Here is a 25,150-nt window from a genome sequence, read left to right as displayed (position 1 = left end):
TTCCTATTTGGAAAGGTTCTTCTGATTTCCTAAATGAGCTGTGACTATGTTGGAGACATTTCATCATTTGCTGCTAGCTAGCAGAAGCTGATACAAACAAATCTCAAAGCAATAACAACACCTCGTGTTTTTAGGGATACTGAACAGAGGTGGGGGCATTTCACAGGCTCCTGAAACCTCTCTGGCTAGGGAGCCAGCATGATCATGATTAATGGCAATTCCTCTTATGGAGCAAAGTAATTGTGAGCAGGAGCTGGAGGGAATGGTGCCTGAGCTGTGTTGATGCAAGGGAGATGCTACATCTTTGAGAAAATTAATGTACCTAGAGCAGTTCCATATTATGCCTGGGCTCACCTCAACCCTAAATATTGGGCTGCTGCAGTAGAGGTGGCCTTCCCATAGCTGTGAATTCAGCTCTAAGCTAGGACTGGACATTGCAGCCACCTTGAGCAGCACATCCCAGGTGGCATAGTGGTCTCCTCATGAAATTTCAGATTCTTGAAAACAAGGGGGCATGACAGCATTAGGGTATGATTGCAATACATGTATTTTTAATACTAGATGTTAACTTTAAAATGGCTGAGCCTTTCTTTCTTTTTTTTTTTTTTTTTTTTTTTTTTTTTTTTTTTTTTTAACTGAGACCTCACAGTTCAGCCTAAGGCAGATAAAGCACATCAAAAAAAAATCAACTTAAGTAGACTTAAACATTACAAAGCACTGAGCAAGAGAAAGCTTTATAAGCAGGGGTTTAAGGTGGCATTTGTGTACACTGCTACTTGCTCATCCTATAAAAGCACCTAAAGTTGTCTTTCTCACTTCCTTTTATCTTGCATCTTTCTTCTGTTTGCCAGGACACTTTGCATGTGTGACATTGACATCAGTAACAGCATAGGGTATACCTGGAGTATGGGTTTGTTTGCTTTCAAGGTTTTGGTTTATTTGAAGTGATCGGTAGCATTAACCAGTTCCTCAGTTCAATAGATAAGTCTAGGGTAATACAGATGACATATCAAGAAAGGAATCTCCAGGCAGAAGTTGAAATTAAAACAAAACAAAAGTCAAACTCACCTGATACATTTTTTTATGTCTAAAAGGTCAAAGATTAAACCAAATCTTCATTTATTACTGTACTTTTATTAATCATACATCTGATCCTGACAACTGAAACAGAACCCTAGCCTTAGATTTTAAAGAGTTTTCTGTAGTCTGTGTGTCAGCACAGAAGAGCTGAAGTGCTTCCGTTCATGTTAAGTCTTGTCAGAATTTTTGCATAAGAAACCACGATTCTGAGGTCTAATCTCCTTGCTGGTGCCTCTTTAAAGCAATTTAATGGTATCTGAAATGCACAGAAGTACTCATCTGAAACCACAGAAGGGATCTGTTTTCCCCCTAGTACCAGGGCCCTTGAATTAGTTTATAGATGGCACTGACGTTAGGCAGTTTATCTGCCTTTGTGTTATTCTCTGGGACAAGGTCTAAGATCTGAGATCTAAAAATCATTTAGTGACTCATGAAAATCTTCTGCTAGAACTTTTGAAAATTTGATCATCTTTTACTTGTAATTATCATTAAACCTATGGGGACTTAAAAGCATTTAAGGAAATTAGGCATTTGACTGAAAAGTCAACGAGAGTTTAGAGCACTCTTGTTAGTTCCGCTCCAAGAAACTTTAAACCATGTCAATTTATGAGCTGGCCTTACACTGCACAATAACAGCAATTTAAGATTTCGTTTTCCTTGTTACCAAAACCAAGTGAAAGCTGAACATTAAAATCCCCTCAGACTGATTCCAAAATGTGGAAATAAAACGTGTCACCTGCAAAGGTGCATGTTTCTTTAGGAAAAAATGAACTGAAACAGAATAAATGGGTTTTGATCCAAAGCTTGTTTCTTTTATTTGCATGCTGTGTAATACTAAATCCCCAGACTTTATTTTTATGAACTTTATAAGCTTTTTAAAAGGTGATCACAAGTTTGCTCTCAGCTTCCATGTTAACTTCCAACTCGGATATCCCATACGTGCATGGATATGTGCCTGTATCTATAGATACAAATACAAAAAAAACATGGCAAGCACATATCAGTATTTACTACACTGCTCCATTCCTCTGTCTTTCCCTTGTAGATTCTGTCAATTTTCCTGATCCAAGCACTCAAGCACTTAATGACCTCTTACTTATTTGCTAATATTTTTTGTTTCTTTTCATAATCCAAAGATCAAGACTATTTTTTTGTCATTGTGCAAAGATTCCCCCTAATACAGTTGCCATTCACCTTGACAGAATTCATCCACCTCATTTTTCACCTTCTTTCATTATCGGGGTGATCTTAGAGCCCTGAATCTGATCCTCACCTTTAGGACAATCATGAAGAGTCAGTCAGGGAAGGTGAATCATTGCAATTGTTCTCAGCTGCTGGGTGCAGGTTTTGTCCATTTGTCAAGATCTTCGTTGCTGCCTGTCTGCAATCAAAGGCTTCAAGTCACTGCTTGCTTTAGTACTGAAGGCAAGCGTTCTTTGGGCCTTGACTTACCCATCCACCAGCACTTTCATAACTCACCCTTGGAGCTGCTGTTTGCCTCCCCACACACTGCAGCAGCATGTGCGTGGCCAGCTCAGTTTCACCCTCACTGGAAACACCACTGCTATCCACACCAAAGCATTGCAAGCACGTACATATATACACATACACAAACATTTGTAGTTGTGTACATTTTTGGTGGAGTTGATATAATGACAATACCCAAGCACATCAATAAGCAGAACTATGTAAGAAATAGGAGAAAGGCAAACCAGATGTGGCAGGGGAGGGAGAGAAATGGTCTGAAGAAAAAAACAAGTTGCCAACTTCAGCAGAACCTGGCAGCAGCTTCATCTGAGGACATAAATGTTCCTCCTTTTACACGGAATGGGGCAGGAACATTTACTGGAAGTCCAGTCCTGCTTCTCCTGAGCTTCTGTTTCCATACAGAGAAAGGGGCTGTAAGGCTTGGCTCCACAGATGTTGCTTTTCTGAAGGTTAAGCTTATGTGAATAAAATTCATGGCAAAAAAAAAATGCTTCCAAGGTTTCCTCATTGGAAACAGCTGTTATAAAGGGAGAGCTTCAGCTGGAGGACTGTTCTGGGTTCTTTGAACAGGAACTCTGGGCAGGACAGGTACATGTGGCATAATGGCAGCCTTATGCTTTGTGCTTCCCCATGAATGCATACCAGACTAAGAACAGTCAAAAAAGCAAGAATTTTCAGTAAATAGGGCTTTGAAATATGGATTTCAATTCCCGCTGCTGCTGTGGTGCTCTGTCAGACCTTTGGCAAGTTACCTAGCTCCAACCTTTCTGTTTGATCTTCCATGTTCTGGGCCCTGGAGAGAGCTGACAGAATGACTTACTAAGGCCTAGGAGGTGGCATGCTACTCCAAGGTCAATGCTTGCAGCCGATGCCCTTAGCAGATGTCTCTGAAGCCACGTGAAATGCAGTTACATGAACCACCTGAGCACTTTGGGAGCGATTCTGTCAGCTTTGCTGGGAGAGAGAGCACTAGCGCTCTGCACCTAGCAGCCTTGAGCTATTCAGTTCCCTTGAGGCAAAAATACCTACCGGTATCTATAAAGCAACTTTGCAACAGTACCTTGAGTTAAGGCCCCTGCTTCTACTGCATGCATTGAGGTGCTGTGTTTGCAGACAGTTTTGGTTTTTCCTCTGGTCTGGAGCTGAAAGTGTCTCTGAGCAGAAGGGTCAGGATGTCTGTCCCTGGCAATCCTGAGCTAAGAGAGCAGGCCTCTGAGGGCCAGTCTCATTTGTATGGGAGCGTGATTAAAGATGAGCGAGAAATTCTGTTCAAAGGAATGGAAAGCCCTTGTCTGTGTTTAAAATCATTAGCAGACTGTTCCTCCCTGTTGTGGTGCAGAGGAGCCAGCGCCCATTAGCTTTGTGCAGCAGCCCTTGTGTGCCTGGGGCTGGAGTCTCCCAGCTGCTCAGGGTGGGCTGCGGCTCCCCTTGGGGCAGGAGGGAGGTTTCAGTGCAGTATCTGCCTGCAAGCTTCATACTGCTTCGATGGGCAAAGCTAAAATTTTGTATACAAGCATTTCTAGGCAGAAAGGTTTAAAATTGTTTTCTGCATCCTAAAGGCCAATACGTTTGAATATGTACAGTGTCTGGGTTGCCAACTCAAATCTGAAACCCAGAACAAGGTCCTCTTTTGTAGCTTGGCACAGAAAAGAAAGCAGCTGTGAGTTTCTGGTACAATTCTGGATTTATAAAGAAGGTGTAGTGGAAGGGAGGTGTGTTTGTTTGTTCGTTTTATTAAGATCTAAATATTTGGATTTAGCTGTTTTTCATTCTTCTGACTTCTACGACTCAAAGTCTGTTGGGTGCTGCAACAGCATAGAGAGCTGCATCTGAACTCCACCCTTTGGGAACTTTAATTCTGATCATCGCTTTGGTGATGTAGTGAAAGGAGCCAGCAGCATGTGGAAAGGAACAAGATCAAAAAGTCATAAAAGAAAAATTGTTTATATTTGGGTCTGCTTGCTCTGCCACTGCTTATTCATCTCATACTAACACATGAGGACTTCTCTAAGAAGTCCTTCTGAAGTGTATTCTGGTTTCTACACTAGTGTCTCTGCGTGGAGTTGTATTTATCTGCTTGTACTCTTGTGACTAGTCACTACTGACTCTCCCACAGGCAGCTTGTAGGATCATGACCTTGGTCCTATTTAAAGTTTCAGTGGGAGAAAGCTAACCACAGAGGAGCTGTATGTATAGGTTTTGGCAGAGTCTCAAGCCTAGGTTCTACAGCATGTGCAGGAATCTTTTTCCCATCCTGTTTTTACTTTTTGCAGACTCCAATAGAAGTATAAATATTTTTCCCTAAATGCTTGCATGAAAAATGCCTAAGAAGGTTTACAAGGCAGCTGGCTAGTCCAAAGTAACATCTTAGGGGAAGGGGAGTTGTAGTCAGGTCCCTGTGGTATGGCAATTCAGGGGGAAGATGCTGAGACACCACTTCTGCAGAAGTTCAGTTGGATGGAGGCTTCATCTTTCTCTGCTTATGTTTCATACATCTCTCTTTGCCTGCTTTAGTTCAGCTGTTCTTGCTAAATTTACAGTCAGTAGTTCATTCTGAACTAGGACTCTGCTCTCTTCTTATACTTCATGGCTTGTGTGGGCAAGACTTCAGCTGGGTCCCTTTAAATTTAAGAACAGGATGCATGTTTTGCCTTGGCTAAGTTCATTTTTTTTTTTTCTGGCGGTGTTCAGCACATGAACTTACGGATGCTCTAGTGTCCTGAAATAGAGCTAAACAGCCCATTTTGCAAGACTAGAATATATCAGAATTAACTGGCAGCTAGAAATGCCTCAACTATAAGGTTTGTAGTTGCTGTGATGAGGGCAACCAAACTCATTGTTGGTAATGAATAAATAAGACTTTAATGCTAAGAAAGAAGCCAAGGGGATGGCTGGAGGTCAGCCAAAAGGATGCATGTCTGCCTGTCTGAGGTTAGAGCAGCTAGTGTAATACTGCTAGGGAGTGAAATAAAATGAAGAGGTGCCCCTTACAGAGGGAGTTGAGTCCTTCAGGGCTGGTGCTCAGCTGCATGGCTCATTTCACTGCAGCACTCTGATCACTGACATTGGGTCACTTGGCCAGGCCTACTGGAAAGTGGGGTAAGAAGAGGTTCTTGGGAGCAGGAGTGAGGAAACAGCCTGGAGAAAGGCTTCCCAGGACTTCGGTCTCTATAGGTAGAGAAATGAGAGCTCGGATAAATGAGTTTTTGGAGTGTTTGGGCTTAGCAATGCAAAGACGTGGTAACCTGGCAGGTCCTGGTCGAGGGCCAACCCAAACCCACAGTCCAGTTTGCCTGCTGCTCCCCAGTCTGCAGTGCTCAGCAGAGCTGGAGCGCAGCTCGTTGTTTAGTGCCTACCTCTTGCAGCTGTTCTGCTTCCTTATCTCAGGGAATGCAAATTCAAAAGGGGAGGCTGTCCGGGAGGATGCTGTGAGGAGAGAATCAGAATTTGGATATGCGTGGGGGAAAAGATCCTGGCCTTTGTTTTTTAAGCTGAATGCCTAGTGCCAGGTGGGCAGTCATCGCTGTTCTGTGCTGAAAGGCTGCCTCAGTTTCCTTTGTTCTGCAAATTGCCACAGAGCCCTTCGTGGCACATCTCACACCACACACAAAAAGCCCTTTTGCTTTGCAAATCAGCGCGTGCTCCACGGGTGTTTCTAGGCCAGGAGACAATTAACAGCAAGAACCACTTCCTTGGCTTGCAGGCAGCTTCCAGTTTGCTCCTTTCTCCAGATTAGCAAGGATTTAGAAGGCACATGTTCTGTGTTTAAGTCAGTTCTGCAGAAACCACCACGCGCCATTGTCCTGCCCTTATCTCTGATTTGCACGGACAGGCAATCCCGGCTGCTCTGGCTTGCAAGCATGGAAACAGCACCGGCACAACAGCTGAGGTGTTGTCTCTGCAGCAAAGCCAAAGGCAGTGTCCATGGAGATGGAAAAGCTTTAGGCTGCTGGTGATGCAGTTGCTGTGTTGGACAGGATCAGCTCCAACAGAGCTGTATGTATGGCCTCATGAGGTTGTGTCCAGCTCTGGGACATAAAATGAGGGGTGAGGGGAACATTTAAACTGCCTGAAGTAAGTAAAGAGCTAAAAAGAAAATGGGAATAGAAAGGTGAAGGTGTTGTAAGCCTTAGAGTATCCTCAAATGACAGACGTAATAGAACAGCTTGAGTGCGCCTGGTGTTCCGGTCAGTACTGCCTGGGATGTTCACGGCAATGTTAGTGGCTCCTAAAGATCTTGTTTCAAGTGGGAGAGTCAGATTCATATTCTCAAGTCCTAACTCCTGTTCCAAAACACTGCTTCTGGGATGGATCCAAAATCAATCTAGGTCTCTTTCTGTATCAAGACTATAAATTCCCAGGAACTTGAGGAAAGCAGATGATCTTGCGGCTTCTGCGTTTCAAACCCTAACTTGTCCTATGATTCCCTTGGTCCCTCTCAATGGCTCAGCACAGATACGTGAAATTAATTTTGAGCTCCTCCTGCAGGGTATAACAGCCTGTGATCTCCCTTTGCTTACTGCTGGGACAGCAGGCACAACATCTCCAAGTTCCCACACTGGAAATGCCCATTTTTTACTTCAGCTTTGAAGTCTTATCAGCATGCTTTGTGGGTGCTGCAGCATACGTGTAGGAATTGTGTGTAAAACTGCTCAATTAAATTAATCATTTTCACCCAGAATCTTGGTGGTTTTAAACATTACTTGTTCTCTTCTGAGCTAGATGCTAAAAGATATTTGTGTTTTGTTTTTCAGGTGGAGCAGGCGACCGGGAAAAGATGCCTGTCAATCATGAAGCTTTCCTGCTTATGGCTAATTCCCAGAATGAAATGGAAGATTGGGTGAAAGCCATCCGACGGGTTATATGGGCTCCATTTGGTGGAGGTATTGCAAATAGCTCACATGCACATAAATTAAAACATTTGCCTCAAGGTAAAACATATTCTTGTGATACTAGGATATGTGTAACACTGTAAAATCGCTGAGATACCTAGATAAGCTCTTGATTATGTGAAGTGTTTTACAGCATGGAGATTGGGTTGTTTTTTTTTTTGCCCCCTTTTTTTTTTTTTTTTTTTTTTGCCAGGGGATGGAAGGTAATGAAAGGGGAGGTCACATCCAAACTGTATAACTGACTCACAGTCAAAAGTGGGTGGTAATAACAAACATAACACGATTGCCAGTGCTAAGTTTCTTAAAGCTGATTTTTACTATGTATTCTGTGGATCTTTCTTATCCTTATGGCCGTAAAGGATTTTGTCTGGTTATCTCAACTTTCCACTTCAAGGGCAGATGCCCAAATTAAACCTCTACAATGCCAGAGGCAGCAAAACTTTTAAATTGGTTAATGTAGGGCCTGGCTGAGAAGGCAAAGCTTCCACTGGCTTCAGTGAAGATGTAACCTAAGGAAGAACAACATAGTCAGGCTGAGAGAACACCTGTAAGAGTACAGCTGTTCACAATCCTTGTATTTAAAATGAACAAAAAAAACAGATTCCCCATTTTGATACTGTACTATGATCTTCAAGATTTTGAGTCACATTCTTAAGTCAGGGGATTAGATAGGAGATGTTTTTGCAGTCTGACAGACCAAGGGTTCACAAATTTTTTTCTGTTGGGTTCACTGCTGGTAGCAGCAACTCCTGGCTTGGTACTGAATACTCCAAAAGCTTCAGTGCTATTGATGGAGTTCATGCAGATGGCGATATCACATGCAGATAGTGATATCGTCCTCTTTTGAGAGGTACAGATAAAAAGTGCTGAACACGTGTTAGGTTATACAATTATTTTGCCAAAATGAAGTTACTGTTTTTCCTGGATCTAGGGGAAAAAAGTGACCTTGGTGCAATTGAGAGAGGCTGAAACATCACAAGGTCACTAAGAACACCCAGTATTTGTTAGTAACTTTTATCTTTTTTTTTTTTTTTTTTTTTTTTTTTTCCTCCTTTAAGTGGCTCTTGTGATTTTGACTGTCTGTGTAGAAGCAGCATTTAGTTTGTCTGGAAAAGATATAATCTCTAGTGATGATGTCATTTTTTCCTAGGCCCTCCTTAGCAGAAAGGGTGTATATACAAAAGGCAGCTTATACCTAATTCTGAGAGGTCCCATGAAATTCTGTTGTGCCGTGGGCAGAACAAGCTCTTTTCATTAGCAGAAACTGATTTACCCTGAATTCTCCTCAAACATGAGTTTGAGCTTGTTTCGCTTTTCTTCTAAAGTCCAGTCCACAGCAAGGGGTCTTCACACTGAGCTCAGTGCAGATCTCTGCAGTCTGATAATCCGAGTTGGTGTTTCTGTGGCCATTTATAGTGGACCTTATAGCATGTATTTGATAGCATTTCCATGTGCATCAAACAAATGCTGTGAGGACACAATAAGTCATGGCAGATAACATACATTCCACAGACTCCTTCTTTAGGGTTTAGGACATGATGTTTTCAGTGCTGCTGGTATCCATGCAAATTCTGCTTTCCCCCACTTTTTTTTTTGGTCAGCATTTGCGTTTTGTCAGCTTCTTGGAACAGTTCCAGAACAAGCATTGTATTTAAAGTATTAAAATAATAAATAATTAGCAATTCTAAGATCTTAAAAACAAAACAAACAAAAAACAACACATGAGAATGGCATAAAAGCAGAGGTTAGTTTATTTTTCTTCTTTGATTCTTTATGGGTACAGTTTTGTCCCAGTTATCTGCTCTTTTTCTCTACCTGTATGCTTCTCTTCAACAGTAAAGTGTAAAATTTTGATTTCCCTTTAAATGAGGGCAGATACTCTTACACTTGAGTCCAGTAACTGGAGAGCTTTAGCAACTGTATGAAATATCAAAAACTGTAGAACGTTGCAATCATGAGGGTGTGGGGAGCAGGGTGACACAGGCATACAGCAGCAGTTTTGTGCTGTTTTCAGATGCTGCAGGTTTGATCCGGTTCCTATTGATGTCAGTGTAAAGGCTGCTGCTGATGTTGGTGAGAGCTGGCTTAAGCTGCTCTGTAGATGAGAAGCACAGCTGGAAAGAACTGCAGCTGTGTGTTGAGGGATTTCCTCTACCTGTGGATCAAACCTACCCAAGAACATGGGTACCTCCTGTGCGGTGGGCCTGGCCTAAGCTGTCTGCCCTGCTACTCAAATGCACGAGTCTGAAGCTAACTTGGCTATGTCTGCTCTGCTCTGTAGTCAGTGCTGCATGAGCATATTCTTATCCTATGGTTTCATCACTCCTCTGAGGTATGTGCTAGCTGCTGTCAGCAGTGGTCTTTTCCCACCTTGCAGCCATGTGTTCCCACCACATTTCATTCTGCTAGTACTGGTGGTTATACAGCTGTGCAGAAGAAAATGACCTGGGAGAAAAAAGGTGGGGGTGAATTAGTTTTGGGGTGGGTTGGCTCCCTTGCCCAGCTAAGTAGGCAGCTGCAGGCAGGAACAGCAGTTCCAGCACAATGAGGGCAGTGGGGAGAGGTGGTAGGGTGGAGGAGGGCATGCTTGTTCGTTCTGGCTGCAGCCCACACTTAAATTGGCTTAAACAAACCATGGAACTGCATCCTCAGTCTCTCTTCACAAAGTATTTATAGGAATATCAATAACAAGGAAATGGTTAAAACATCAAAACTGTTGTTTCCAAAAGGATTTAGTCAGTTTGGGGAAGTGATTAAAACTATTCATCCTCTATCAGACTAGAACAGGGCAGCTTCTGAGAGTGAAATCCCGGCTTAGCTCAAATGTGGGAGGACTGTAAACATAGCTGTCTCTGTTTTAATTGAATAATTTGAACTCTGCATTGCTATCACTGCTAATTTGAGAGCCAAGTCTTATCTATCGACACTTTTTAATATATGACGCTAAAGGAATGGGGGTGAGGAATTATAAAGCAGGCTTCATTATTAATATGTAAATATCCAGCCCTGGAGAGGGTTGATACGGTGTAAAAATAAATCATGCCAAGATAAAAGGGGAGTCTTAGCCACACTTTAATCTTCGCTGACGTATTGAAGAAACTTATAAATCAAAAAGGTTGAGGGTATCTTCTTACGTGTTCATGCGGGCACATGAACTATGTTTAAAGGTGAATAGCAAAGGCTTTTTAAAACAAAACAGAAAACTGCAAAGCTGCTGAGGATCCCAAATCATTTATAGGAGACACATTCAGGCCATATGGAATGCATGCTTTGAAATACGCTTCAAATGTGGCCTTCAAATAAAATCCTAGAGTTCCTGACTTTTTTGAAGAAGAGCTGTCTTGTTTATGGAGAAAATAATTTTGAGCCAGTTTTCCTAAGTTTCAGACTTCTGAATTCTTGACTCTAGTCCACCTCATTCAGAGTTGAGGATTTTGTAAAATGAGATCTGACAGTAAGCTGTATGTTTGAGTTTGTCTTTAGGAATAGGGTTTGTTACAAAGGCTTGAAAGAAGTGCATTTTTGAGCACATTCGGACAGAGGGTGCTTAAAACTGTTTCCTCTGATCCTTCTTACCTCCACAAGGAACAGATTTTGCTCTGAGTTTATACCACTGAAAGTTTATCTGGACATTCCCTCTGGGCAGCCGTGTTGTTCTCTGGCTGTTTTCTGATGTGGAAGCCTTGTGGCAGTGCCATACTGCTTCCTGGCCGCAAGCTTGGGAGGGAGTGAGCCTGCCAACATCCTCTGAAATTGGATGTGTGGAAAATACTGAGAGTAGTATGGTGGAGAGAGGGTCTTTCCTCGCTCTGTAAATCTGTAGTGGGGCTGTACCTCTATCCTGAAGAAAAACAGCTACTTTAAGGAGGTCCTTTGCCATCTATTTACTTCTTAGCTTTGATGCCGTCTTCATTTTTGTCTTGCATTAAGATTTAAATCATAATGTGTCTGGGACTGAATTTTGGGCCATGGGGTGCAAAAGCTGAGTTTTTTGGTGCCTGAACTAAAAGCTGTGAGGTGTAACATTCTCTCCTGTAGCTCAGCACATGACCAGCATGGCATGGGACAGAATCATTTTGTGTTAATCTTGTGCTGTGTTTGTGTTTGTTTCCTTCTGTTTACTTATCCTTTCTTGCCATGAGCAGTTCCTTGCGCCTCTGCCAGAAATGCATGTCACGGCCCCTTTCTCCATTCCTTTATCCTAATTCCTCCTCCTCCTTATCCCAAGCTTTCATCAGTTCCTTGTGATGGAGAAGAGGTAAAGCAGTTGGAAGGGCTGTGCTTCCCTTAGGCAAACAAGGAGAGCTTTACCTGTGACAACATAATTATTCTGAAGGAGTTCCATGTGCAGTTTCTCTTCTGAGAAGGAATAATTCTGAGAATTAATAACTTTTTAACTGGAGGACTCTGAAGAAGTGTCCACTGGGGACTCTCTGTCATTAATTCCAGTCCACTCCTCCAGATAGGTAAAGCCTGATATGTAATTTCTTTCTTCTTTGCCAGAAAAGTAGTGCAGAGGATGTTCTTGCTGGCAATCAGGGCCCCATGAAGACCATATCTTGTACCAGGGGAGAGCTGAGATCCAGAGGAGGAGGCTCTGAGGTGTAATTTAATGCACATCTCAAAGTCATTACAGGTAATAGAGGGATAGCCCTACATAGGCCTAATTAGGGATCCTGTTTTAAATGAGTAAATGTCTTTCAGATACCATCTGCATGAAAGCAAAATGACTGTTTTGAAGGGTCAGATGTTATTAGATGCATGTCCACAAGGATGCTAGACTCTTTCAGAGCTAGGGTATTACCCTAAGTCTTGGGAATGTGGGGTTTAATGTCTCCACCATGGGGATTTTCCAGTAAGACCACCATGAGCATAGAATTATATTAGTGAATTTAAGATGCTAAGATACCAAAGAATTGAAAAGCACAGAGGTGAGTTCTGTTGTTTGCCCAGTGTTAAGACTGAGAACAAGTTTCTGCTCCCTATCTCATTAGAGGGCTCCACCAAAGTGGCAGCCTTGAGATGGATTCCTGCCTGGGCTTTGAGGAGCCCCTTCACTTGGTGGCAGGGTGCAGGCTCCCACAGGTGTGTGGGGAGTGGCACTAGGTGTTTGTTGTGCCTGATATGTGCTGTTATCTCTGCACAGAGACAGCTGGCGCCTGATGCAGCTTATCAGTGTTTGCTCTTCAGTGTTGTCTCATGCTGGGAGATGGGCCCAACCAAGGGGAGAGGAAGAGAAAGATGATGAGGGTTACAAGTTCAGATGTCTGGATGAGGGGATGCATGAATCATCTGTGAGGAGGTTCTGTTTAGCTTTACCCCAGGCAGAGGTGTTACGGACAGGGGTTACACTTGTTGTGGATATAGAAACTGAGACAGAGCAGAGTTGGGAGTGTGTCTTGCTGTCTGAACTGCCCATAACAGAGTTTTTAAAAATTGGATTCTAACATCTGTTTCAGATATCTGATTAAGTTATTTTTTTTCTGAGTTACCTCATCAGGTGTATCTGGGGCTTTTATTGCTGCTTTATGCCCAATGTATTCTATCACCATGACACGGCCTTGAGGTAGGGAATGGCTGTTGTCCTAATTTTTTGTAAAGGAGGAATTTGAGGTATTGAGCAATGAAATAACTTGCCTGAGGTCACGCTGTCTGTAGAAGAGCCACTCTGAAGGCATCATTCAGCAAGGCAGATAGTAGAATCACAGCCCTGGACCTCAGGGGAGCAGACTCTTTGCCTTTTTAGGGATATGCTTGGAAGAGTCCCATGGGATTTGGTTCTGGAGAAAAGAAGGGTCCAGCAGAGCTGTTTGATTTTCAAGGACTATATCATTCAAGCTCAAGAACAGTCCACAATGATGTGCAGGAAATCAAGCAAAGGTAGTACAATGCCTCCATGTATGAACAATAAGCTCCTAACAAAGCTCAAACTTAAAAGGGAAGCGTAGAAGCATAGAATAAGTAAGAACAGGGACAAGTGACCTAAGGAATATAGAGAAACTATCTGAACATGCAGGAATGGACTTAGGAAAGCTAAAGCCCACATGGTGAGGAATGTGTCAGGCAATAAGAAAGGTTTCTTCAGTTATATCAGCAGCAAAATGAAGACAAGTTAAAATGTGGCCCCATTACTGAAAGAGATGGGAAACCTGGTGACAAAGGACATGAAAAAGGCTAAGACTTTCACCTCAGGCTTTACTGGTAAGATTTGCCATCAGCAGCTCCTGGCCAGTGGGACAGTCTGGAACAAGGAAGCTTTCTCCTCAGTAGAGAATGTTTGGGTTAGGGAACATTTAAACAAAATTGGTGTATACCAGTCTGTAGGACCTGATCAGATGAATCCGTGAGTGCTGAGGGAACTGGCTGATGTGTAAGGCCACTCAATAATCTTTCAAAGGAGACGGTGAGGAATAACCTCAGGCACCAGCACACTGGTTGACTGGCTGGAAAGCAGCTTTGCAGAAAAGCACCTGGGATGCTGATGGGCAACAAGTTGAACATGAGCCAGCAATGCACCCTTGTGGCAGATAAAGCCAACAGGTTCTTGGGCTGCATTAGGATGTGTGTTGCCAGCAGACTGAGGGAGGTGATCCTTCCCCTCTGCTCAGGGAAGAATTTTCGATTGGAATTGCTCTTATGCTCTGGAGGCTGTGTAACTGATTAAGATGTAAAATCCATCCACTTCAAGGCCTTCCCTCAGGAAAAAAAAAAAAAAAAAAAAAAGAAAAGAGTTTGAAAAGGATCTCGGAGAAAAGATGATTTCAGGTAGGTACAATAGATAAAATTACAAATGTAAGGAGAATTTGAACAGGGCACAGTCATGAGGTTTAAACAAAGCAAAGATGTTTTTCATGCAGGGCACAAATTATGAAACTCATTGTTACAAGATGTTGTGGAAACAAAAATAATAAATGTGTTCAAAATAGCATTAGATGAGTTCATAGGAGATAAGTCCACCTGGGCTATCAAACCAAGATGTCTGAATGTAGTCATTAACTTCACACATACCTTGTATTGCTGAGAGCAATCCTGCTTTTGGCAAAATATGGTGATGCCTGTGCTTTCTTCTTCAGTAGCTGACCGTTGTCCCCTTCAACTAGTAAGTGCCATGGAGAGATCATAGTGGCTGTGCGTTTGTTATGTTATGGTGGCTGCTGCTTGCAGCACCTGGTCTGGCCAGTGCCTCCTGCTGCACTGGTGGTTTCTCAGTGAGGTTGTTCCTGTAATCATCAGATTCGTGCTTCGTGTTTGAAAGCTGACAGGCTTAAAGCACTGATGGTTCTCGCTGCACGTCCTGGCAGTGTATGATTAATGGGACAAACATGTTCCTGTGGTGTTTCTCAGCTTGCAGGCAAGTATTTTAATTTCTCTGTATTATTCCTTTGATGAATGTTATGAGAATCTGTACTTACTGAAGGGGAAGGGTAATCTGCTCCTTGCAAGTTGCAGTTTTAACCATTTAGGAGCCAAGAACAAAAAAATTCACCCTATCTTCTCCCATTTCCTTTCTAAAGGTTACTCTTCTGCCCTCCACAGTGTTCTTCTTCTCTTTCATTAGGTAATCAGCCTTGCAATTTCCCCTTCCTACCTTATGAGTTGCAGCTCGGGCAGAAGAACATTAAGCCCTTGATCTCTGCTTGAAGTGTTCCTGAAAAGTTGGCAGATTTAGTGAAATGTTCTAGGAATTGGAGCTAAGTGGCATCCCCTCCCCAAGCACAATCAAGTTCAGCTGTGGCTAGAGCTTGGGCCATGACCTTATGCTTGAGTGATAAAGGTAAAATTTACGCTTTGTATTAACTGAGAATTTTAGTTAGATAGATGCAGTGTGGGAATTAACTAATAGATTTCATTATTGATTGAGTTGGAGGAAGCAACAAAGTGACTCCGTATATGATTTACCTGGTAGCGAGACTAACAGTTGCAGGTTACAGGCTGACAGAGGTATTTATGGTGAAGTCTGATTTGGGTAACTGTGCCCATGTAGCATGGTTAGTTGATCAGTGTTGATCCTGTCATCGTCTCAGCGTCCGATTGTGTTTAGGATATCAGCTTTTCAGGCTTGGGATATGGAAAGGCCTGAGGACATAAGCTCGCTCAGTGTGCTGAATGGATTAGAGGGGCTGGTGTTCTAAATTTCAGTGGTGAGCCGAGATCGCTGGCCCTGCCAGGTTCCAAGATGGTCAAAAGTCTGGGTGGCTCATTTCATTCTGTACCAGAGGCTAGGATCAGTGGCAGGTTGCAGGCTCGGGGATCCTTGCATTTAAACCCACATCAGGAGTTTTAGTCCTTCTCTAGCAATGAGACTCTGGTGGCAGTAATTACACTATATCATAACTATTTTGGACTTACTGACACTCAGAATTTTTGTAAAACTTTTCCGTGCAGTGGGGAAATCACTACGCAGTGCACTTGGAAGAGAAGTTCTGCCAGTCAGATGCTTCCTACAGACAGTTTCCTTCAGGTCTGTGGAAGCTATCTGTTAGACATAGGCAGGCATGTGCGAGAGTCAGTGAGTAAAAAGCTCTGCAAAAGATGTTCTTATGTTGTGGAGAGAAAGAAGTTTTCCAGGGCACGTTTGCCCAGATCACTGCTTGCTAAAAGGCATTTTTTCTAGCTCTTGATGTTTTGTTCTCTAAATCCTTCTTGCCTTTGTTTAGAGAGAAATAGACCAATAAACACAAGGGTTTGGCTCTGGATTCAGAATGCTGTGGTTAAGTGATGTATAGGTCTGTTTATCATCTTTTCTCTGTGAGCAAACAGTTATAATCTCAGTTTAGAGCATAAACTGGGCAGAGTCCACTGCAGGGTAATTTACAGCGCTGCACAGTTGGTTCCTTTCCTGATGTTTTAGAGAGATGGAAGAACACCATGCACAGGTTAGATCGAATATGCTGTGAGACGGGTGAACACTGCTGTTTGCTAACTTTTCAACCCAGAATGAACTGCTTCATCAGCCAGTGAGCAGAGGCCTGTTTATTTTCAAAAGATTTAATTTTACCAGTAAATGTTGAGACCCCTGCCCAGAGCAGGGGAGAGAAGGGATGTGAAGGAGTCATTTTATTCACAGGAAGATCTGTCTAAAGTGTTTGGAGAGGGAAAAAGCTGGAAGGGAAATTTTCTGTACAAGGGGCATTCTTACTGTTGGAGGCTTTCCTGCTGGCTTCAGCCCTGTGACTGATCACCTGTAGCTGTTTCACTGCCAGCTTTCAACAGGTACAGGGAGGTGCTCACGTGCCAGTATTTGCCTGGGTGAGGGAATAAGTCTGTGTAAGGCACAACTTACCTGAAAATCGAGGAACTTCAGCTCTGATTTGAACTTCGCTACTTGGTCCTTTCTGTTCAAATGGGCAAACCAATTTCCTAGATCTGAGCTCCCTCAGGTCCGCTTGAGTATATGTGTATATTAGCTAATACTACATGTAAGCCAGTGTTTAAAAATACCCACAGCCTATGGGCACTTGCTAGAGCTGCGCAAGCCAGCAAGGTTGTTCACAACCAGAGAAGGGGGAAGAAATATTTTCTGAGTTCATATAGGTTCGCCATTCCCATCTGTTGCAACCAGATTCAAGACTGAATTTGACCTGAGTTAGATGCCAAGCCTGAGATATGCCTAGATTTCAGAGGTTGTCTGAGCTGTAGTGAACTTCCCAGCCAGTCTCCAGTCTTGTAGTGACATGCAGAGGCAGGATACTTGCTCTCTGATCCTGTACTTGCAACAGAATGACTGTGGTGGTGTTGGCTCTTGAGAGCACTGCTAGCACTTTCTCCACACAATGACACCAGGGAAGAAAATGTCTACAGCTCCCAAGCAGGAAGTTTGTGTGACATTTACTTGCTAAGCAGTCTTACAAACCCAAATTCTTCTTCTGGAAAGTAAGAGCAGGCCAGCAGTAACCTTCCCTACAGTTAAACAGCCTCATACCAAGGGGAGAAGAAGGAGTTCAGTCCCCATAACCCCATTTCTTCTTAGCACATATGTATGTGGAGATCTCCAGGTGGCAATTGTGATGGCAGTTTAGCAGCTTATATGCAGTGTGGCCATTTCTCTGGATTTTATTGTTCTCGCAGAGTCAGGTATACTTCTGCAGCACGCGGCCCCTGCAATCCAGGGATTATGTGAGAATCTTGGATTTCGTTTTTAGGAAATGTAACAGAGTAAGCAGGATCCAAGTCAACTAGAAATTCAAAACACTGAAGATAAATTATATATGTGTTTATATGTATCTGTTTATATGTAGAGAGAAAGAGAGAGTGATTTTTATTCCAGTCTTATCATATTCTGTAGTCTAAGTAGGGCTTTGTAAGGGATTGAGAATTGTTTGATATCAGGAGATAAAGTGATAACAGTGGTGTGTAGCTATATTGTGCCATGTTACATCCTTCTCACAGGACACCTATATCTGCCAAGTGACCATCTGCAGGGAACCATACCAAAGCAGCTGCCCTTTCCTGTTTTGGTAGTGATGCTCACATGAGCAAGCATGTGTTCCTTCGGTCTTTTTTTCCTCACCAAAGCTCTTTCTTTGGAGAAGAGTTTACATCATCTTTATCATCTCTCATGCAACTCAGGGTATTCTTATATGCCATGCTGATGTCTAATCATGCTTTGAGTCATGCTGTGCCCTTGGCTGCAGAGAAGCTGTGAATTTCATAGGTTAATTACACTTCAGGTACAACAGTATCCATGTTAAACAAGCTGACTTTCCATTTAATTGGATGCCCTCTTTGTTCTTGTGTTTTGAGAGATGGAAAACAGAAATGGAGAAGTGAATGGAAGAATAAAAGCCTGCATTTGCTATCTCCTGGGCTTCCATCCCAAACTTTGAGTCCCAGGCTCCATAATGGTATTAGCAGACGTGACACATTTTGAGGCATCATTCCAGGCAATAGTGCCAAAAATCCTGATGGTGTCTCAGCCATTCAGCAAGGGATTGGTCCTGCTCACTGGTTAGCAGTGCAGGCAGGTTCTCCCTAACTTGCAGCCTGCTGTGCTCACCACAGGGGAATAGAGGACAATAAAAGTGTGAAGAATACCCAGGATCTCATTTTTACCTTTTATTTAAGGGTCTCTATTGCTTACCAGATGTTCTTTAGTGGGTTATAGGTATTGTCTAGTGTTTTGTCTGGGTTTCTGGTATCAAGTTGTGAAATACCTTGTTATTCAGGTTATACCTTGAATACTTAAGGAACACCAAGCTACCTTGCTATTCGAGAACTGAGGCTTTTGATCGTGGTATTGCCTTTACCTGAAGTGAGACAGTCATTTTTTCAGGAGCTTTTGATCAAAGTAGAGGATTTAGAGAGAGAGTTTGATAGCAAGTTTCCCAAGTCGTGAGACAACACTGTCCCAGTGACTGGAATCTCAGAGCTTGACCACCGGCTCGGTATCCCCTCTGTGGTGTGTTTAAACTCAGTCACAGTGTAGTTAAGCAAGTGGTAAGCCAGTAAGTTCAGATGAGTGTGGTCTCTACAGTAGCCACAGATGTGATATTTTAATAGTAGAAGTGCATGAGCAGCTGCAAAGAGCAATGCATGCGTGTATACACCTATTTATTTTCTGCAGAGGGAGACGCAGCTACCCAAACTCCATGAAACTTCCCAGAAGGTAGGTGCAAAGGTTCTGGGCGGTGACTGCTGCGTGCCTGTAGTCACGGGATTGTGTTTTGTAAATGGGATAGAGGGCTGACCTCAGCGTAACTCCAACTATCACGGTGTGATAGGCATTTTTCTGAACTGCAGGCCACTTAACCTCGGAGCAGGACCTGAGGGGGTGAGCATTTTCCTGCAGGTAAGTCCTGGGGGTGGCTCACATGTAAAGAGCTTTAAGTTCCTTCCCCTACCAGTTACTCAGCTGAGCTGTTTGTCATCAGGCAACTTCTCTGTGAAGGGCTAAAGCAGAGGCTGTACGCACAAAAAAAGTGGCACTAGGTCAAAGATTGTGGCTCGTCCTAAGCTATGTAAAACTTCACAGTATGTCCCGGAACTGGGAGGTATCCTCAGAGCCTGCTGAGGCTGAGGGGGGGCTGTTCCCCTCCACTACAAGACTGCTTCTGGTGCTTTGCAAGCAGCTCAAAGGCCAGACCAGGGCACTGGGTTGCCTGCAGCACAGCTAATGCTGCCTGTGTCAGGAAGGGATCCAGAGAGTGGCATGCAGACAGCAACTGTTGCTCAGCTTTTCCAGCTATCTAGAATAGATCTGACAAGCAATTAGAGCATGAATATATTACAGAGCCGATGGGGGATGCCTTTGTTAAAACTTGTGACCCATACTTAGGTGCTGTTTATATTGGCGGCAGCTTCGAGGGTGGGCAAGACCCTACCTGCCTGTCTTTCTCCTCTCTCCTTCCCCTTGCGGAGGGAGCCGGGGAGCTCTGCATCTCATTGGATATTTCAAATGCTTTCTGCACAAGTCATAATTAATGCCGAGTTGTGGAGCTAAGACCAGATGTGCTGCTGAGATTATCTCCCAGGGCAGATCGGCTGCTCTCCGCTCTGTAGCGCTGGGTGAATGGAAAGCTGCCAGTGCTGGGACTCAGAATGTGTCTGATGCCTGAAGTCAGGACTTTCTTTCTCTGCCGCTCCTGCTGTCTGACACTGCCTGGTTTCTGCTTGAAGCTCAGCGCCTGTCATGTAGCAGAGTGCTGCACAAGAACGAGAGGTATGAGATGATTTTCCAGAGTTTAGATTTGTTATGGTTTTCTTTTCCTAGAAGAAAAGCAGATATTTGAGCTTAGCCTCAGACAGAGGCTACACATCTAAATAAAGCAGCTGTCTTTATAAAGGGGAAGGAGTGGGAAGGACCCAGCCTATGGCCAAAAATACTACTGAATGCCAAGCTACCATTGAAGATGTTTCGGGGGAAGTGTGTTTGTGCTTGTTTTTACACAGAATATTTAAATAAATACATAGGTGGACGAGAGCAGTCATGCCCCAGTATGTGGAGGCTGATCTTTGTGGGGAATGGGGTTAGAAGACACCGGGTTCTGCCACAGATTCATTTGTGTGACCTTGGGTGAGTTAGTTACTCAGATTTGTGTTGATTCCTGATTATCTGTTGCTTCCTTTTCTTTCCCCCATTTTTGCGTGCTTTGTCTGGCTGGGCTGTTTGGTTGTCAGGGACTGCATTTGGGGGCTTCCACAGCTCCTAGCCAGGACCTTGATTCTCTGTGCTGCTGCAGTCATTCATGGGGTGTGCTTGGGTGGGCCAGGGAAGGGGAAGAGAGAGCTGCAAGTTTGTGTGTGCTTGGTGCTATGAAAGCGTATGCGTTTCTGCATGTCTGCCCATGACTTTTTTCTCACTGCTTTCATGTGTGAGAGGGACAGATAAATGGGAGCCTAAGCATGAATGTGGGAAGGTAAAAGCAGACTCTTACCTGTGCAGGTGAGCACGTACACAACCTTTGCATCCATAAACTGCCTGTCTGTGAGGCACCGCATGCACGCGCGGGTGTATATACTGCTGTACAGCAGCATCCAGGTGTGTGCTGATTATCTTCCTGCACATCTTTTAACGTGTGTACTAACCTGTACATACAGCTGATGTAGGTGTGTCTGGACTTTTCCCTCTTTAAGCACGTATGGTGTCCTCAGTCCTCTCTGTAAAGAAAATCTACTCAAGTGCTGACTTTATTATCTCTGTCTTTAGTTTATTTTGGTTGAAATCAGAGCTCTGATGAGGAAAAATGAAGCTGGGAGCATATATTTTCCTGCCCACAGCATGTCCAGACAGCATAGTTGAATGTATAGGCTTTGTATGCCTGGAGCTGGTGGGTGAGCTATTCAGGCCAGGACAGAAAGCCTGTCTGTGTCTTAGTACATCATTCCTGGCTCGCTTTTTCCACAAAGAGCCACCTAAATCTTTAAAGAACAGAGACAGCTTGTTGGAGTAGAGGAAAGAAATCCTGGAGCTCTGCTAGCCAATTTTTTTAGTATCTCTTGAATCTTTCTGAGATTCAGGATGTGGTCCCAGGCTCACTCTTTTTTTTTCTTCTTTTTTTTTTTTTTTTTTTTTTCTTTTTTCCTGCTCTCAAACCAAACAAACAGGCCTAGCTGTAGATAAGAGTGCAACAAGGAAAATTAACCCTTGGGTTGCTAGGAGCTTTTGGCTTTATTTCCAGCCTACCCCTGTCCAGGCATGTGACCGGATGGCACTGGCTCCCCTTCTTCTGAATGAAGAGAAAGACTTTAATGTCTTCCAGCAGGATCATCAAATGGAGTGAAACGCTGCCAAGTTCAGCCTGAGCTACAGGCCCTGTGATTGAAACCAGGCCTGTGCCTCAAGGAGCCAGCAGATGAGGCTGTGTGCGACTGGCTCCACATTAGCTTTTCGTTGCAAAGCAGGACAGTCCCTGTCCAGACCAGCAATGCCATCTTGTCTGGTGGTTTCAGAGATGTTTAACTTCCTCAGTTTTACAAACCCTTCTGAAACGTAGCTGAAATGAGATGAGCTTTATAGAGCTAGCAGGATGCCACCTCCTCAGCCAGCCATATTTTGCTGTGAGAGACTGAAGTAGGTGAATCTGCGTGTCTCCTGCCTGCGTGGCTGGGAGAGCCCTCATGGTAATTTTCCTGAAGGGTCACTTTGTCAAGCCTTGCAGCAGATGCCTGGAAGAAACATTTCTGCAAGTCCAGGACTTGCGGCTCCAACATGCCTTTGATAGTCCCTTCCCAGCCTTACTCCAAAGATAGCTCTTAGCTTGCTCCTTCTCTGAACCCTAACCCTAGCACTAATTTCCTCTTCTAAGCCACAGACAAAGCTATGCAGACACTGCATGGTTTTTCCAAGGGCAGCTCTTCCAGCATCCCTGCTTGCTTTTGGCTGCCCTTTTCCAGTCCTGCTCTAACTGCAGCTCTGTGCTTTCTCTCTCTAAACCGTAACCCTAATATTCTTTCTGCCAAGACATGTGGCCTGGGAGCAATCTTTTTTCTGCACAGTGGCTGGGGGTCCTTGTCTATGGCCTAGCAAAAATATTAGGGTTAGGACAGGGAAGAAAGGAGAACTGTGTGACAGGGGCTGCAAAGGGAAAGTTGGAGTTACCAACAGACTTGGCTTGGGAGAAATACTTTGTCTGGGTAACGCCTGGGGACCTTTTTTAGTGCTTCTCTGGAAAATTATGGTTCAGGGTTAAGGGAAAGAGAAAACATATATCTGCAATTGAAGTTGGGCTGGAATGGGGCTGCCAAACCAAGGTGGGAGGCAGCCAAGAGAGCTGGGCTGGGAGAAGTCTTTCATCCTGGCAGTGGCTTAAGGGTCTTTTCTTCACCTCAGCAAAAACTGACCTAACTGTGAGGGCTTGTTGCCGGCCCCAGGCCAGTCAAGGCTAAGGAAAAGCAAACAAAGCTTCACACTGCAAGTAGAGATGATGCATGCAGTTGTTCTGGGTATGAGTTCACATCTGTGTGTGTCTGACACTGCCTCTGTCCTTGCTCTGGGTCAACGTTAGGACACCAGAATGTGGGCTTCTGGAAAAACATGAGATCTGCTCTATACCCGGGGGAGTGCAGGGCATTTGCCTCTTTCCCTGTCTTTCGCTAGGTGGACTCTTTGGGTTTCAGGGCTGTCATTCTACAAGGAGGAGAGATTTGAGAAAACAAGGCTGCTGTCCTCTAATTGTCCTGAAATATTCATAGCCTAATTTCCCTAAACCCATGTGTCATCCATCTTGGAGAGCGAATATCGTATATTATTTTGAGAAAATAGATGGGTTTGGTGGGTGGAAGCCTGGCTCAGAGTTTGATAATAGGATATGGGCTTTTTTTTTTTTTTTTTTTTTTTGTCTCTAAGGTGCATATCTAAGCTTGCTGTAACTAAAGCTGAAGGACCTTGGTTGAATTGTGCTGTGGCCCAGGATCAAACATTCAGTTCTGAGGAAGGGGGAGAAAAGATCACCAACAAAATATCATGAAGGAGGTTAGGCAGGATGTGTGGTCCTGCCCAGTTTTTCACAGCTGAGGTGCCTGCAAAGTACCTGGTAACTCCTGTTACCTGGATTGTTCCTGCGTGTGCAGTGATGCGCGGTGCTGAGAGCTGCTGGTGGGTCTCCCCATGGGCAGCCTCTGCAGAGAGGCCAGGATGAACAGGCCGTGGAGATTTTGCTTTCTCAGCCACGATCTGGATTCAGATGTCACACCAAACCATGCCTGCATTCTGTATTCAGTCCAACCCTGCTGAATCCTCAGTGAAATGAATCTTGCACTGACATCAGTTTCATCTCCTGGAATGAAACATGCAAGAAGGATCCCGAAGCACAGTTTCCATTCCCTGCCAGTTTATTATATATCAGAAGTCAGAGAAACCTTTCTTAAACTCCAGCCTACACAACTGCATTACAGTATCAGAGCTGGAGGGCTATGAAGAGTCTTAAAGGAAATTCCCTCCTTCTCCTGGCAGGAGAGCATGCCCTGAAGCACAGGAGTGACTTATCTTTATTACTGTAAATACGGGTTTTCTTTCAAAGTAAAGGTTTTACTAGTTCTAGTTTCTAATCTGTTTGTGAGTTTCACTGAGATGGGTATCCCTGAAATTATACTCTGGGACAAGGAATTTCTTCCTAGTTTTGGACAGATTGCTTTGTAATCACATCAAGTAACCCCTGCTGTCATGACAGGGCAAAGCAAAACTGCTTGGTATGTGGTGCTCAGCACTGTTCAAGGTGCTTACAGGGCACTTACAGAGGCTGGGCAGTCGTGAAAGAAACAGTCTCCCTCATTGTGTGCCCTGAGCAATAGCTCACAAAGAGCTTCAGCTAACACCTGAATGTCTGTCGTGCTCTCTGTTGGCAGGGATCTTTGGACAGCGATTAGAGGACACCGTACAGTACGAGAGGAAGTATGGCCAGCGCTTGGCCCCCCTGCTGGTGGAACAGTGTGTGGATTTTATTCGGGAGCGAGGTCTTACAGAGGAGGGGCTCTTTCGGATGCCTGGCCAAGCCAACCTTGTCAAAGATCTGCAGGATTCTTTTGACTGTGGAGAGAAGCCCCTCTTTGACAGGTGAGTTTACATCAGCAAATTCAGGCTGGTTTACCTGTGGCATGCGGTTTGGCAGGAATAGCCTGGCAGTGGCTATCCTAGGAACATGTTATTTCCGTGCCTTCATTCTCTTCATTCAGAGTGCTGCTGAGGCTTTCTCCAGCATGGTGTTGTGTGTTGAGGCCTTCTTTCAGTTCAGCACGGGGATAAATTGAGCCCATCGGTCAAGATGGGCTACTCCAGTGTTTCAGCATAAGCACATATTGAAATGCATTGCTGGATTTGGGTGCACACTAGTCAGCAGCCATGGGGATCCCACCAAAAAAATACATAGGACAGTGGTGAACCAGGTGCCTTACTGCTTTCAGGTGTTGCATTCTCTCTTGCCCCACCCTGGATCTGTCTGGGGGTGCTATCTCAACTCTTCCCTTTCCTTTGTCACCAGGTTTCAGAACAGTCACCAACATTTACATATCTTCCCTTGCTGTTTTATGTGTGATGTATAGAGTTGGTCAGCAAGTCATAGCAAACTATTTTCCGACACCAGAAGAATTCTTGACCAAAATGAATTTTTTTGGTCAAGCAATTTCAGCAACATTTCAAAACTGAATATAACTTAGGGACATTTGTGTTCTGTTTTGAATTTTCAATAAAACTTGAGCCAAATGTTTCTGAAATAAAAATGGCAATTTTGCGTTTTTCTTCCCCTTGTAAATACATT

The 25,150-nt window shown here is 43.9% G+C and overlaps 1 protein-coding gene across 4 annotated transcripts in view; it reads left to right on the top strand.

Moving 5' to 3' along the window:
- Nucleotides 1-25,150, top strand: part of ARHGAP22 (Rho GTPase activating protein 22) — a 149,425-nt gene that overhangs the window by 96,682 nt on the left and 27,593 nt on the right. For 3 of the 4 annotated variants that reach the window (XR_004253472.1, XR_004253471.1, XM_032190987.1), the window contains exons 4-5: nt 7,323-7,499; nt 24,243-24,450. Coding sequence is in view for 2 of the 4 variants with exons in the window: in XM_032190987.1 (XP_032046878.1) it covers nt 7,323-7,499; nt 24,243-24,450 (385 nt within the window). In the remaining 2 variants the exon portion in view is untranslated. The remainder of the gene's footprint in view (nt 1-7,322; nt 7,500-24,242; nt 24,451-25,150) is intronic. The other variant, XM_032190988.1, reaches the window with a different exon arrangement.

Source organism: Aythya fuligula, chromosome 7, assembly GCF_009819795.1.
Source record: "Aythya fuligula isolate bAytFul2 chromosome 7, bAytFul2.pri, whole genome shotgun sequence".
In the NCBI taxonomy this organism is placed as follows: Eukaryota; Metazoa; Chordata; class Aves; order Anseriformes; family Anatidae; genus Aythya; species Aythya fuligula.
The sequence above is the reverse complement of the archived record's forward strand: the minus strand, read 5'-3'. Positions and strand labels throughout refer to the sequence as shown.